This window comes from Schistocerca nitens, chromosome 3 (genome assembly GCF_023898315.1).
Source record: "Schistocerca nitens isolate TAMUIC-IGC-003100 chromosome 3, iqSchNite1.1, whole genome shotgun sequence".
In the NCBI taxonomy this organism is placed as follows: domain Eukaryota; kingdom Metazoa; phylum Arthropoda; class Insecta; order Orthoptera; family Acrididae; genus Schistocerca; species Schistocerca nitens.
In genome coordinates, this window is record NC_064616.1 from 705,845,020 (window position 1) to 705,859,481 (window position 14,462).

Here is a 14,462-nt window from a genome sequence, read left to right on the forward strand (position 1 = left end):
GTGTATGTGCTTATTCAAAGAGAACCAGCATGAGATTAGCATATGCCCCAAGCAACTGAAATACCTTGATTTAAATCTAACTGAGAATTAGTCTGGCCACCTCGAGCGAGCTGTTTGTGCTGTAGATCCTCAACCAAGAAACTTAGTGCAGCTGGCCACAGCACTGGAATCCACATGGGGCCACATCCAGAACATCACGGACTCTCTTCCTGCAGGTCTTGCAGTTGTCTGTGCTGTGAAAAGTGGTTGTCCACTATTTTGACAGGTGGTTGTTACGTTAATTTGAGTGGACAGTGTTTAACTTTATGTCTTCCAGATTCCTTTGTCTTTCTCTCGAGAGTATTCCAGCTGATCCATTCTTCAAGATATTTGAATTCTTTGACGACCTCTAGTTTTTGTTCTCCCACTTTAAAATTTAATGGAAGGTTTTTGTGTTCGTCATTATCTTGGTCATTTAGAAGGATATTTTCAGATCTATTTTGTCTGCTTGTTTTTGTCGTTCGAATGTCTCTTCTTTGGCTTCTTCCTAGGTCTCTGCTAGTAGGGCCATATCATCTGCAAAGGCTGGACAATTGTGATACCTTTGTTTTTTGTTCCTCATGGGATTCCACTTCGGATTTTGGTATTCATTATGACTAATTTTTCTGGGGCGCAGTTAAATATCAGTGGGGAGAGTCCATGTTCGTGCCCTACCACAGTTTTTATCTCAAAAGGGTCGGAGAGTTCCCCCACGAGTTTGACTTTGGAGTATGTGTTGGTAAGAGTTTCTGTGACTAGGTAGAGGTGAGGAATTCCTCTCTAGCTGAAAACGTTTGTAGCATTATGGGCAACGACCTCAAACCATCTTGGGCTTTCGATGATCTAAAACACCAAATGGACAGAATTTAGCACAATATCCCTCAGGAGGGCATCCGACAATTCTTTCAGTCGATGCCAACTCGAATAACTTCTTGCATAAGGGCCAGAGATTTTTTCCTTGAATAAATGATGCAAATTTTATGAAATTTTAGTAATTTATTTTTCTGCATATCTGTATCACATCCACCGAGTTCCGTCCAATTAAGATAATTTCTTCCTGGTTCATGGTTTTCTTTTGGCTTAGAGTGCATTTTTGTCTATTATCAAACCAGTTCCAATGTGAGGTGTGTTTTTCAAAATTGTTTTGTCTACCTTTCCTTTGTAAATTCTGAAGGCTCCTGAATCAAAACCGTTTTCATCAATGAATCTAGTTCTTGTAGGGCCATTATGAGAATTTTGTATTTCTTGAGAATGTCTTTAAGATGTATTAATTTTCCAGGTTTTGAAGAGAATTTACTTTGGAAGTAGCTGTGTAACTTTGTTTTTCATACTTCATCTCACATAAAGTTCCAAGTCACTCTGCCTCATCTCTGTGTAATGCTGCAAACTCCCCAAAATCTGTTTGTCTGCTTGTGCACTTTGGTGCAGTTGATTGTCCAGCTGGGGTAATGTGTTTGATGCATAATATTATGTATAGGGTTGCTGTTATTGTTAGAGCCACTGGATTACGACCACAGTTGTTAGACCTTGAGGTTTTTCTCAGATGACCCAAACCTGGGGAATAGGCACTGACCAAAGACCACCAGATTTGGGGTCAGCCACCTTTGGATTTTGATTTCCATGTTGTTCCATAGATGGTATTTTATTTCCCACCTACCCTGCATATCTACAGTGCCTTCCCCTATCCACCACCTGAGGATGTATCTGGTAGGGGAACAGAAACCGCCTGGGTTCATAGATCTTATTATAGTACAGATTAATTTCGTGGCCACAATGCATAACATTCTGATACAACTGTAATTGAAACAGGTGATTTAGCAATAATGATGAACATAGACTGTGATATATATCATCTCATATGAAACATATGTTTGTTTGCATGTTTATTTTAAAAATATGTCATAACTTGAAACAACTGGTACGAGGAGTTAGCAACTGCCAACTAGAGGATTTTTATGTCTGTTATGTTATTAGATTGCCTGTAATTTTAAGAAGTGATCTGTATGGGAAAATATGTGTTTGTTGCCATAAAAATACTATGTTTCTTATATTGCATAAATGCTGTCAATAGCTTTAAAGTAGTGTACATATTATCTCTTTAGTATGCATAAAACTAATTTTTGTTACGTGCGTGGTGGAGCCATCATTCTTTCTTTATGTGCAGCATAACTGAAATTCAAATATATGTATATCTGTATATTCCTAAGTGAAGTAAGGTATTGTAGCATATATTTTAAACTATCATAAGTTCAATGTACTTATGTACTAAACAATAAATTTCTAAAAACTGACTTGTTATGTATCTGGTGATCTGTTCACATATGGATCTATGGAACATGAAATAAATAAATAAACAAAAATAATATATGTTCAGAGTACAGAGCAAGTTGTGATTATAACAAAAATCTTAGGAAACACGTATCACAGGCATGTATGGGAAAGTTAAGGAATATAACTCCACAATTAAAGAAGCAAATGTCTTGTAAATATTTGTGTAGTTCATATGGGAAACCGTTCAACCTGGAGTGCAGTTTAACATACAATGGAAGAAGTGGACATGCATTAATGAGTAGTTGTATGAAAATGAAATGTCCATTGTGTGGTGTTCCAGTCCTTTCGAAAATATGCTATTAGCCTATGATCACTTGTCAGTTAAATAGTCTATGTCCATCATATTAGAAGAGACTGAATTTGCATATTTTTAGGAATTCAGTGACTGTAAACAGCAAACAGAGAGAAACACAGTCTCACTTTCTGTCAAAAAGTATGCATTGTATTGTACTGACGACAATGTCACATAGCATTTCTTTCTATGTCATCATTCAGGATGAAACCTATCTATAAGTAAGGGTAAATGCTACATGAAAACCAAAAGGACTCACAAAAATAGGAGGAAGACAAGGTTTTTCTTCCAGCATTGAAGTAACTGAAGCTGAAGACAGCAGGTGCTAAGTAGAACAAGTGTTTCTTCATGTGGAACGGCAAAATTAGTTGTTTAAGTTTGACAGGTGTAGAAAGAAACATGTTAGCTGTTGACATTGCCAAAAGCAAACGGAATTCTATTCTATGTGATACTCAACAAAATAAGAGACAGTTTATCTGATTCCATGCTAAAACGATTCTCCCTGGTAACACATAAAGTAAAAAGTGTACAACACTGAGCAGTATAACAATCAACATTTTGATGTCACAGGTCATAAAGACAATAGCACCAGTGTAGAAATATTTGTAAACAAAGTCAATGCTATCAATAAATCTTCAGTGTTGTTCTGCAAGCCACAACATACAAGTAGCCCATGTCATCCTCTCTTGAAAAAACAACATTTTGTCATTATTATGAATAGTGCTCAGTGTGAAATTTTGAAGAAGCACGGCTGTGATTGGATCTGCATTGATGGAACTAGTGGTTACGGTTTTTATTTAATTATACTTTTTGCGCTTGTCGATATGAAACAAGGTTTTCCTTGTGCTTTCTTTATTTCAGACGCGTCTAACCAAGAGTTGTTATCACTATTTTTTTAGTGAAACAAAGACTCAAGGAGAAAAAATATGTCTTCAGGTGTCTTGTATCACATTTATGTGAGCCATTTTATAATGCTTAGCTTCCACAAATGGAAGAACCAGTGGGAAGTTCGGAGTTTGATATGTGAAGGAGAAGTTATAACTTTTGAGCATGTATTTCCTTTATCACTGAAGTGACTGATTTCAGGTTTTGGTACAGCTGTGTTTGGGTTGTATTGCCAAGAATATTGGTCAAAATACAGCAAGTTTTGTGCATACTTTCACAGAACCAACAACACACACTAGTACACATATTGAAAGAATCCACAGAACAACTATACATATATTTTCATGACAAAAATTTGACACGTCTCTGCAAATATATTCACACATTAATGTCAATTCACACTGGCTGTCACATCACGACACATCACGTCACATCAAAATGTTCCACAATTCATTTCAAATGCTAGGATTCACACAGAACATCAATGAACTGTTCCATCACATAAAGGTTTCTCGGGAAGAACGTTTTCATGGTGGCGTCGTTTTCTAAAATCGGAAGTTAACCTATTTTCGCCACATTGACTCATGTTGTTGTAGTGGATTTAGTGCTTTTGCATCTTCGCAATCTTAATCTTTTTTATTTTTTTAAGTTGCTTTGGCCTGCTAAAGACCACATGAAATAACTTATGTATTCCTTCTTTTCTCCTTTCTTTCTGTCCAGTAATTTTTCGTTCTTTTCCTTTGTTTTACTCTTCTTTCTTCTCTCCATATTGTATCACACTTTTTTGTTTTCTCCTGGAAACCCTTGAAACATTTTACTTTTGCTTTGAACCTTTCTCTTTCTCCTATTTCTTCCTCCAATATTTACATTTCCCTCAGGTCTGCTTTAACTTCTTTTATCCACTTCATTGATGTTTTGGGGTTTCTGTCAAGGAAATTAAAAATTCTTTTTGTCAATCCTTTTTCATCTAACACTTTTAGGCATCCATAGAATGCAGCTCTTCTCTTCCTCATAGTGTCCGATGTTCACTCAATTTTTTCATGAACTTCTTTATTTCTTCTTTATTTCCATTTCCTGTACTCATATTTTGGGCCCAAGACTTTCCTGATTATTTTCCTTTCCTTATTTTCTATTTCACCTCATTGTTTGGCTATATTTAACGAAATGCGTTCTGATACATAAAGGTATTCTGGTTTAATGAGAGTATTGTAGTGTCAAAGTTTTGCATTTATGGAAACAGATTCCCTGTTACACAAGATTTTTGTTAGTTGAAAATCCGCCTCCAGTTTCCTCGCCCTTGCTAGGTTAGCTTCTTGGTCTGATGGATTACGTTGTATTACTTCATCTAGATATTTAGATTTTGAAGCCTTTTTTATCCTACCATAATCAGTTTCCGTATATTTCGGCGACTCCTCCACATCTGTCGTGTACTCTGTTTTTTTCATAAGATATATGTAGGCCTGCTTTTGAGGCTGTCTCTTGTAGGAGATTTATCTGCGTTGTTGCATCTACCTTGTTTTATTATTATGCTTTGCTTTCATGGCAACTTGAAGATGTTCCATGACGATTTCGATATTTTTTCCATCGAGTGCTCTTCTACAAGCGATATTAGATATCTGAAAGCGAAAAATTATTTAGGTTTTGCAATAACAAAACAGAGTAGACACCCACACTATATACACTGAAACAGAACCTGGTATAGGCATTAGTATTCAAATACAGAGATATGTAAACAGGCAGAATATGGAGCTGCAGTCTGCAACGGCTATATAAGACAAGTGTCTGACGTAGATTAGATTAGATTAGATTAGATTAATACTAGTTCCATGGATCATGAATACGATATTTCGTAATGATGTGGAACGAGTCGAATTTTCCAATACATGACATAATTAGGTTAATTTAATTGTTAGATAAGTTACTGCTGCTACAATGGTGGTTTACCAAGATTTAAGTGAGTTTGAATGTGGTGTTATAGTCGGTGCACGAGCAATGGGATACAGTATCTGCGAGGTGGCGATGAAGTGGAGCTTTTCCTATATGACTATTTCACAAGAGTACCATAAATATCAGGAATCTGGTAAAACATCAAATCTCTGACATTGCCGTGGCCGGAAAAAGATTCTGCAAGAACGGGACCAACAATGACTGAAGTGAATCCTTAAACATTACAACCTTTCTGCAAACTGCTGCAGATTTCAATGTTGGGCTATGAACAAGTGTCAGTGTGCGAACCATTCAATGCAACATCATCAATATGGGGTTTTGGAGCCAAAGGCCCACTCGTGTACCCTTAATGACTGCATGATACAAAGCTGTATGCCTTGCTTGAGCCCATCAACATCGGCAATTGACATGACATGACGTGACTAGTAGTGTGAATAAGCACTGATGTGACGGTTCCATGGTGTGATAATGCTGTGACGTCATGGTGTTGTGACAGCCAGTATGATTTGACCTTAATGAGCCTGTCAAATAATTTGCCCCTGACGAAGCTCATTAAAGGCCAACTCACTCTGGATGTCACGTGAGGGTGTATTCATAGTGTCGATCCCGTCATGTCACATCAGTTTGCTTAGCCCAGTTCCAAACGGCGAAAGTGATATTATGAGTGACCATCCATCATACAAAAAGTGAGGAACTGACAAAAATAAATATTATTGATGGGAAAAGTAAACTTCAGTACATACACTCCTGGAAATGGAAAAAAGAACACATTGACACCGGTGTGTCAGACCCACCATACTTGCTCCGGACACTGTGAGAGGGCTGTACAAGCAATTATCACACGCACGGCACAGCGGACACACCAGGAACCGCGGTGTTGGCCGTCGAATGGCGCTAGCTGCGCAGCATTTGTGCACCGCCGCCGTCAGTGTCAGCCAGTTTGCCGTGGCATACGGAGCTCCATCGCAGTCTTTAACACTGGTAGCATGCCGCAACAGCGTGGACGTGAACCGTATGTGCAGTTGACGGACTTTGAGCGAGGGCGTATAGTGGGCATGCGGGAGGCCAGGTGGACGTACCGCCGAATTGCTCAACACGTGGGGCGTGAGGTCTCCACAGTACATCGATGTTGTCGCCAGTGGTCGGCGGAAGGTGCACGTGCCCGTCGACCTGGGACCGGACCGCAGCGACGCACGGATGCACGCCAAGACCGTAGGATCCTACGCAGTGCCGTAGGGGACCGCACCGCCACTTCCCAGCAAATTAGGGACACTGTTGCTCCTGGGGTATCGGCGAGGACCATTCGCAACCGTCTCCATGAAGCTGGGCTATGGTCCCGCACACCGTTAGGCCGTCTTCCGATCACGCCCCAACATCGTGCAGCCCGCCTCCAGTGGTGTCGCGACAGGCGTGAATGGAGGGACGAACGGAGACGTGTCGTCTTCAGCAATGAGAGTCGCTTCTGCCTTGGTGCCAATGATGGTCGTATGCGTGTTTGGCGCCGTGCAGGTGAGCGCCACAATCAGGACTGCATACGACCGAGGCACACAGGGCCAACACCCGGCATCATGGTGTGGGGAGCGATCTCCTACACTGGCCGTACACCACTGGTGATCGTCGAGGGGACACTGAATAGTGCACGGTACATTCAAACCGTCATCGAACCCATCGTTCTACCATTCCTAGACCGGCAAGGGAACTTGCTGTTCCAACAGGACAATGCACGTCCGCATGTATCCCGTGCCACCCAACGTGCTCTAGAAGGTGTAAGTCAACTACCCTGGCCAGCAAGATCTCCGGATCTGTCCCCCATTGAGCATGTTTGGGACTGGATGAAGCGTCGTCTCACGCGGTCCGCACGTCCAGCACAAACGCTGGTCCAACTGAGGCGCCAGGTGGAAATGGCATGGCAAGCCGTTCGACAGGACTACATCCAGCATCTCTACGATCGTCTCCATGGGAGAATAGCAGCCTGCATTGCTGCGAAAGGTGGATATACACTGTACTAGTGCCGACATTGTGCATGCTCTGTTGCCTGTGTCTATGTGCCTGTGGTTCTGTCAGTGTGATCATGTGATGTATCTGACCCCAGGAATGTGTCAATAAAGTTTCCCCTTCCTGGGACAATGAATTCACGGTGTTCTTATTTCAATTTCCAGGAGTGTATGTTCTCGATCAGTTTTCTGTGGTAAAGTGCTGAGAAGTGAAACAACAATTCAAAACATCGATGTATATTTGCTACCGAAAATACATAGATACAAACGCATCACACAATACTTAAGATTGGTTTACACTAGCAAGTCGCTTGCAGAAATTATTGCTGCAAGTTATTACGATCCGCTTGCAGCTGTGTTTACACTACAACACAAGAATTAAGCAAGATTCTTCCGCAAGTTCTTTGGCAAGAAACTTGCGTCAACAAGTTGCATATACTGTTTACATATGCTTTCAGTACCACTACGAGTGTCTGCCGAAGTTTAAAATGACAAGTAGGCGTGTGAGATATGCTGCAGCTCTTGTAATTGTAATGAAAAACGTGAAAAAGAAAAAGAGGAGTATTTGGGTAGAGAGTGGATAATGAGAAGATTGCAATATGGTGCCTATAATAACCTTTTGCAAGAACTGGGTATCGAGAGCATGGATACGTTTGAAAACTTTTGCAGAATGTCCTCAAATGATCTGGAGTGTTTGTTGACATTAATAGCGCCCGTCATATCAAAACGAGACACAAAGTTCCGTACTGCTATTTCAGCAAAGGAACGTTTGCTTGTCACTCTACGATTTATAGCTACAGGTGAGCTACAAATAAAATATGCCTTTTCGTTTATTTGTGTGAAACATAGAACGAAAACAAGTTTAAATTTTGAAATCTTTTCTTTGTAGGAGACTCATACAAGTCCCTGATGTACTTCTTTCGTATTCCGGTCAGCACGATTTCTCTGATCGTACCTGACGTATGTAGAGCCATTTTTGATGTATTGAAAAGGGAAAATTATTTGAAGGTATGTGAAAACACAACAATTAAACTAAATTTTTATTGATATAAACTGCATTTTACAGAATGATATACTTATAAATTTTTTTCTGATGCTCATAAAATGGATAGTGACTAGCTAATTAAATAGAACATGTAATAATTACACCTGTTTCTAGACTCCTGAAACAACAAGCGAGTGGATGCAGGTGGCAAAGGGGTTTGAAGAGAACTGGAACTTGCCACACTGCATTGGGGCATTGGATGGGAAGCATATTGTGATGCAAGCTCCAAAAGACAGTGGAAGCTATTATTATAATTATAAACATTGCCACAGTGTTGTATTATGGAAATACGGAAGCGTCCGATCCCGCCCGTCTGCTTTGACCCATGACGTCACAAATATGGCGGAAACATAAGAAACACACACCTTTCCACAAGAAGCCTAATGACACTAACGGGACAAGCGCGGGAAATGGGGTGTTTTGGGTGGGGGCAAACTAAATATAAACAAATTTAGACGCCTTGCGTAGCTACAACGTGTAAGTGAAGACAGCCATGCATGAATACCCACCCACCTCCCCAGGGGTCGTAACCCCTGCAACCCATAGAAGATAAAGATGCTTCAGTAGCTGATTAGTGTTTTTTGTCTTTAAAAAAAAAAATCTCACGGGATAGAACGAACAGATCAGAAAGATAAATATAATAAACTAAAACAGAAATTGGAGGAAACAGATAATTAAAATAAGTAATAAGTGTTTTTAAATTTTAAAAAAAATCTCACGAGAGAGAACGAACAGATCAGAAAAGTAAATAAAATAAGATAAAACAGAACTTGAGACAGCCACACTCGAACCAAACTCCGCGCCGTCATGACGTCACACACGACAACACCCTTACATCACGGGTCAAAGCCGACGTGTGGGATCGGACGCTTCTGTCGACCCTTAAAGAATATGAACCTACCCAAATCATTTCCACAAATATTGAGGCAATAGACAGTGGTGTAAAAACAAGGTTCTCAAACATCTCAAGGGGGATAAATAAAACATGAGAGTACACTATCACAGTATTTAGCAGTTAATTCTTTAACATAATACAGATAGGTGGTAAAAGTCATAAAATTGAAATCTCACAATGAAGAGCAGCCAACCCCACTTTTACTTCCCAACAAGGAGCTACAGTAAGCAAACAAGGAATCCCAGCTTAACTTCACAGCTACTTACCTTTGTTGATAGCGAAGATATTCTGTTAGAGGTTGTGGCAACACTACTCTCTAGAAATTTCATTGCTGAAAAATACGGCCACCGAGAATCCGGAACTATGCCAGGAGAGCCGCTTTTTATTTTCTGCAGTTTCCTAACTTCTTGAGAAAATTGGGTCTTTAAGTTATGCCACTTTCTTTGTACCTCTTTCACTGACGTGTCGAATATTGACGAGATTTCATTCAATGCACACATCTTCTTCATTCTATCCTTAAAGTCCCGGTTCTGTACGTCCCAAATTTCTGGGTAGCTCTCCAAGGCTTCAATAAAATTTTCTGTGTCCTGCTTCGTCCATTCTCGTTTCTCCTCCATTTCTGAAATTTGTTGGCATATAATACGTGAGATAGCTGCATAAAATTAAGTCACCACATTAAGTAAACTGTTAAATATGAGTGTTATGCAGACGACATACTTACTATAACTTGCGCTTCCTACTTGCAGGAAATAGAAATAAATCCTAAAAGCTGCAAGTCACTTGCAGATTAAGAGGTGGCAAAAAATAACGTAACTGATAGAAATAACCGGTTACTGAAAAGTAACGGTTACTGCGATAACCGTTCCTCTGATACAGGCAGTTATTTCAATAACTGTTCAATGGTAACAGTGCCTCGCGCCATCTGTTGATCGAAGATCGTACTACGCTTTCCCATCAACTCATCGGAGATCTGGTTAGGAACTAAGGAGAGGGTAGACCATTTGGAAGGCGTTCTATAGGCCATGGGAATAACTGTGAGACTGCGCGCCATCTGTTGATAACAACTGTGTACTATATCGTGCGCCTTCGTTACTTTTAGCACAAACAATTAAATAAAGTTAATGTCCGAGCGGTGGCTGATAGGAGCTGCAGTACAGGCATTAACAGGTACGGTCGTTCCCTTAAACTACCGCCTCATATGTCAATTTAGCTTGGACGGGCTGTATAAAGAGAGGTACCATAAGGAATTCGAGCGACTATGGAAATAACTGTCAGAGATCTGTATTTTCCTCTGCATCTAGAGGGTTGGATCCCCTCCTTCGAAAGCGTCAGATTGCAAAGCCTGAGCTACTCTCAGGGTGGAATCTCCGTCTTCGAAGATAGTGTTTGTCTGTCTGTCTGTCTGCCCGCCTGCTGCTTGCTGCTATCGCTGTTCTTTCGTCCGTCCGCCTGCGTGCTCGCTGTCCATCGCCGTCGTCGTAGCCACTGCCGCCGCCGTCGCCGCCTGCTGTTCGTCCGTCTGTTCGCCGCCGACCATCGCCGCCGCCGCCGCCGCCGCCGCCGCCTGCTGCACGTCCGTCTGTCCGTCGCCGTTCGTCTGCAATGAGTACTCCCACCTCCACCGTCATCTACACCTCCCCCTCCCTCTCTCCCACAGTCACTTCCTGGAGTGCCGCCCCTGGCCTCCCTCCTTTCACCTCCCCTTCCCTTCCCCCACTTACCCATCCCCCTATCTCCTCCCCTGCTGCATACCCACACCTCTACACCCTTCTTCCAGCCTCTACACCCTCAACAGCTCCCACTACTACCCCCGCCCTCACGTACGCCTCTGTTGCCGCCTCTGCTGCCGCCCCTCATGTGGTTGGCTTCCCCTCTCTCACCGACCCCGTCGCTTCGTCTTCTGCATCTCCTGCACGCATCACGTCGCGCCGAGCCACCATCGCCACCACTGAACCAGCTGCTTCTCCCGGTGCCTCCACTACGCCACAGGGATCTGCCACCCGCCACCTCCCTCTCCTCCCCGTCCCTCTCCCCTCCTCCCTGCCTCCAGTCTCCAAAAAACCCCAAAAGCGCGTCCTTACCGACTCTGCTCCCACCACTTCCCACAAAAAATCAACACCACCTCCCCCTCCCCCTGCCGTCAACATGGACACCACCCCTACTCCTGCCACACATCCCTTGGCCCCCACCCTCCACATCTTTTTCCTGTCAACTCCCGATCCTAAGTTCCTCAATGCTCGTACCCTCACCAAGGAAATACGAAAGTAGTTACCTGGTGCTCCCATCTCCCAACTTATTCCCCGCAGGGACTCAGTCCTTATCAAGTCCCCGTCCCCATCCTTTCACACAGACCTCCTTCGAAAACTCCCACGAGTTCTGTTTGGCCCCCACGCCTCTCTGACACCCTTCCTTTCCGCTTCCACTCCTCGTCAGCCCCAGCCTCCCCGTCGCCCCCCCCCCACCTACACCGCTGTGATCACCAAGCTCAGCCCGGTGATCACAGAGGATGAAGTGTTGGTAGAACTGAACTCCCACCCGGACTTGGAAATCCGCTCTGCCCGCCGTATCCACAATGCCTCTGGTCCCACCTACCTCATGTGGGTATTCTCTGAGTCCGCCCCATCCATAGACCATCTCCTCACCCAGGGTGCCCTGATATACCACCGTCGCCACCCTGTTGAATCCTCCAAATCCCCTCCCCAATCCTACCATTGCCAGCGGTGCCTGATGTACAATGACCACCTGACTCCCAACTGCAAAAACCCCCCCACCTGTCCCCATTGCAAGGCCTCCCACTTTCTTAAGAACTGCCCCAACCTCGATGCTCCTCCTTCTTGTAATACCTGCAATGGCCCCCAACCCACATACTCCCACAAGTGTAAAGCTAAATCCCCTCCAGCCACCCCTGAACTTACAGTCCCAGTTCGTCCCGTCGATCCCCCTGTCCATCCCAACAATTCCCTCCGTCCACCCCTCACAGCCGAGGATGTCATCCGGTTCATTACCGTTGTACTAGAAAACATTCACCCTTTTCAGCGCCCCCACACCTTCCAACAAATATCCCTTGCTGCTCGCTCTGTTTTCCACCTGAACACCTTCGCCACTTACTCCCACAACCAAGCCCACTTCACCTTCACCCGCCTCGACACCCTAGTTTAAGTCTCTTCCCTTCCCTCTCTTCCCCCCCTCCTTCCCGTCATGGCGCGGCACGAGTCTCGCATCCTCTTCCAGAACATTCGCTCCTTCCGCTCCAACAAATACCTCCTCATGCACACCCTCTCCCGCCACCGGGTCGACACCTTCCTCTTGAACGAAACCTTTCTCCAGCCTCACCATTCTATCCGCACCTCCCCCTATATCCTCCACCGCACTGACGCTCCTGGTCCTCATGCGCAGGGTGGAGTCGCGATTGGCCACCTCAAGCATATCCCCGTCCGGCCACAACCTCTCCTCAATGACCCCACTGAACACCTTATCCTTAGCGTCTTCTTCCCCTCCCTCACCATTACCTGTGCCACCATCTATGTCCACTCCACTGCTCCTCTTCCTTATGACTTCGTCTCACACATTGACCACACCTTCTCCACCTATGTGATTGCCGCCGACCTCAACATCCATAGCCGCACTCCTGCTGCCCTTCGACAGTGGCATCAGTTCCTCTCCACAATACAAGGTGACCTTGTCCCCCTTCCCCAGCACACCCGACCCGAAAGTAACACCACCCCCGATGTTGTCATTGCCTCCGCCAACCTCCTTGGGCGTATCACTGTCGCCGTCCTTGACCCCACAGGTAGCGATCATCTCCCTGTCCTTCTCACCACAACGTCTGCTCACCGCCCCCCTCCGGCTCCGCACCCTGCACCCCCTCCCAAGGTCGTCCATGACTATCGCCGTGCCAAGTGGGATGCCTACTGGGATTCCTTCTCCACCCAGGTCGAAAGCCACCCTCTTACCTATCGCCATCCTGACGACATCATCCACGCCTCGTCCTTCCTTCAGCAGGTAATTACTGACGCCGTGGAGGCCCATGTTCCTACTAAAATCATCCAACCGCACCGTCCCACTCTCCCTCCACGGGCTGTCCTCCTCCTCCGTGAATCCCGCCGCCTCTATCGCTCCTTCCTGCGCACTCGTGACAGGGATACACTCCAACGCCACCGGCAAATACAGCGACACGTACGGAACCTTATTACAGCAACGAAACGCCGAGACTGGCGCCAGACCTGCACACGACTCAACGCCACCCTCCCTATCAACTCCTCCAAGTACTGGTCCACCTTCCATCGTCTTACTGGTTCCCTTTCTGCTCCCCACTACCCCCTTCTCCATAACGATCGCCCCATTCCTGACAACCTCAGTAAGGCCAACCACTTCGCTTCCCACCTTTCCGAGGTCTTCTCCGTCCCCGATGATCCCCACTTTGATTATTCTCTTTTCCCCACGGTCATGGAACGTGCCGATACCTCGGTCACTCCACTTGCTCCTAGTCTCCAGTACTTGGGGCAGTTGCCCCCCTCTGACGTCAACACTCCCATCACAGCACAAGACATTAAACTTATCCTCCGGTCCAAACGCAACACGGCCCCTGGTCACGACTGTGTCACCTACCGTCACCTTCGCGAAAGCCCCTATTCCTTCCTGACTGTCCTCGCCCATCTCTATAATGTCGTCCTCTCTACTGGCTTCTACCCTGACCTGTGGAAGACCTCCCGTGTCCTCTTATTCCTCAAACCCAACAAACCCCCTTCTGCCGCCTCTTCCTATCGTCCCATCTGCCTCACCTCCATCTTCAGTATGGTCTTTGAATCCATCCTCTCCCACCGTATCCATCAGCACCTTGCTCAACACCACCTCCTCCCCCTTACCCAGTGTGGCTTCTGACCCTCCTTCTCTGCTGACGACCAACTCCTCAACCTTGTTCACCTTCAGTCCCTCCAGCTCAACTCCCGTCACTCCGCCATTTTTGTTTCCCTTGACCTCCAAAATGCCTATGACCGTGTATGGCATCCCGGTCTCCTCTTTAAACTCCAAACCTATGCCCTGCCTATCAATTTT

At 44.8% G+C, this 14,462-nt stretch overlaps 1 protein-coding gene across 1 annotated transcript; it reads right to left on the reverse strand.

Moving 5' to 3' along the window:
• Positions 1–8,499: 8,499 nt before the first annotated feature.
• Positions 8,500–10,024, reverse strand: LOC126249398 (uncharacterized). The gene is made up of 2 exons (XM_049951051.1): positions 9,674–10,024; positions 8,500–8,586 (listed from the first exon to the last, which is right to left on the reverse strand). Exons 1-2 carry the CDS (start codon positions 10,022–10,024, stop codon positions 8,500–8,502), a joined length of 438 nt encoding a protein of 145 aa, XP_049807008.1.
• Between the last annotated feature and the right edge of the window lie 4,438 nt (positions 10,025–14,462).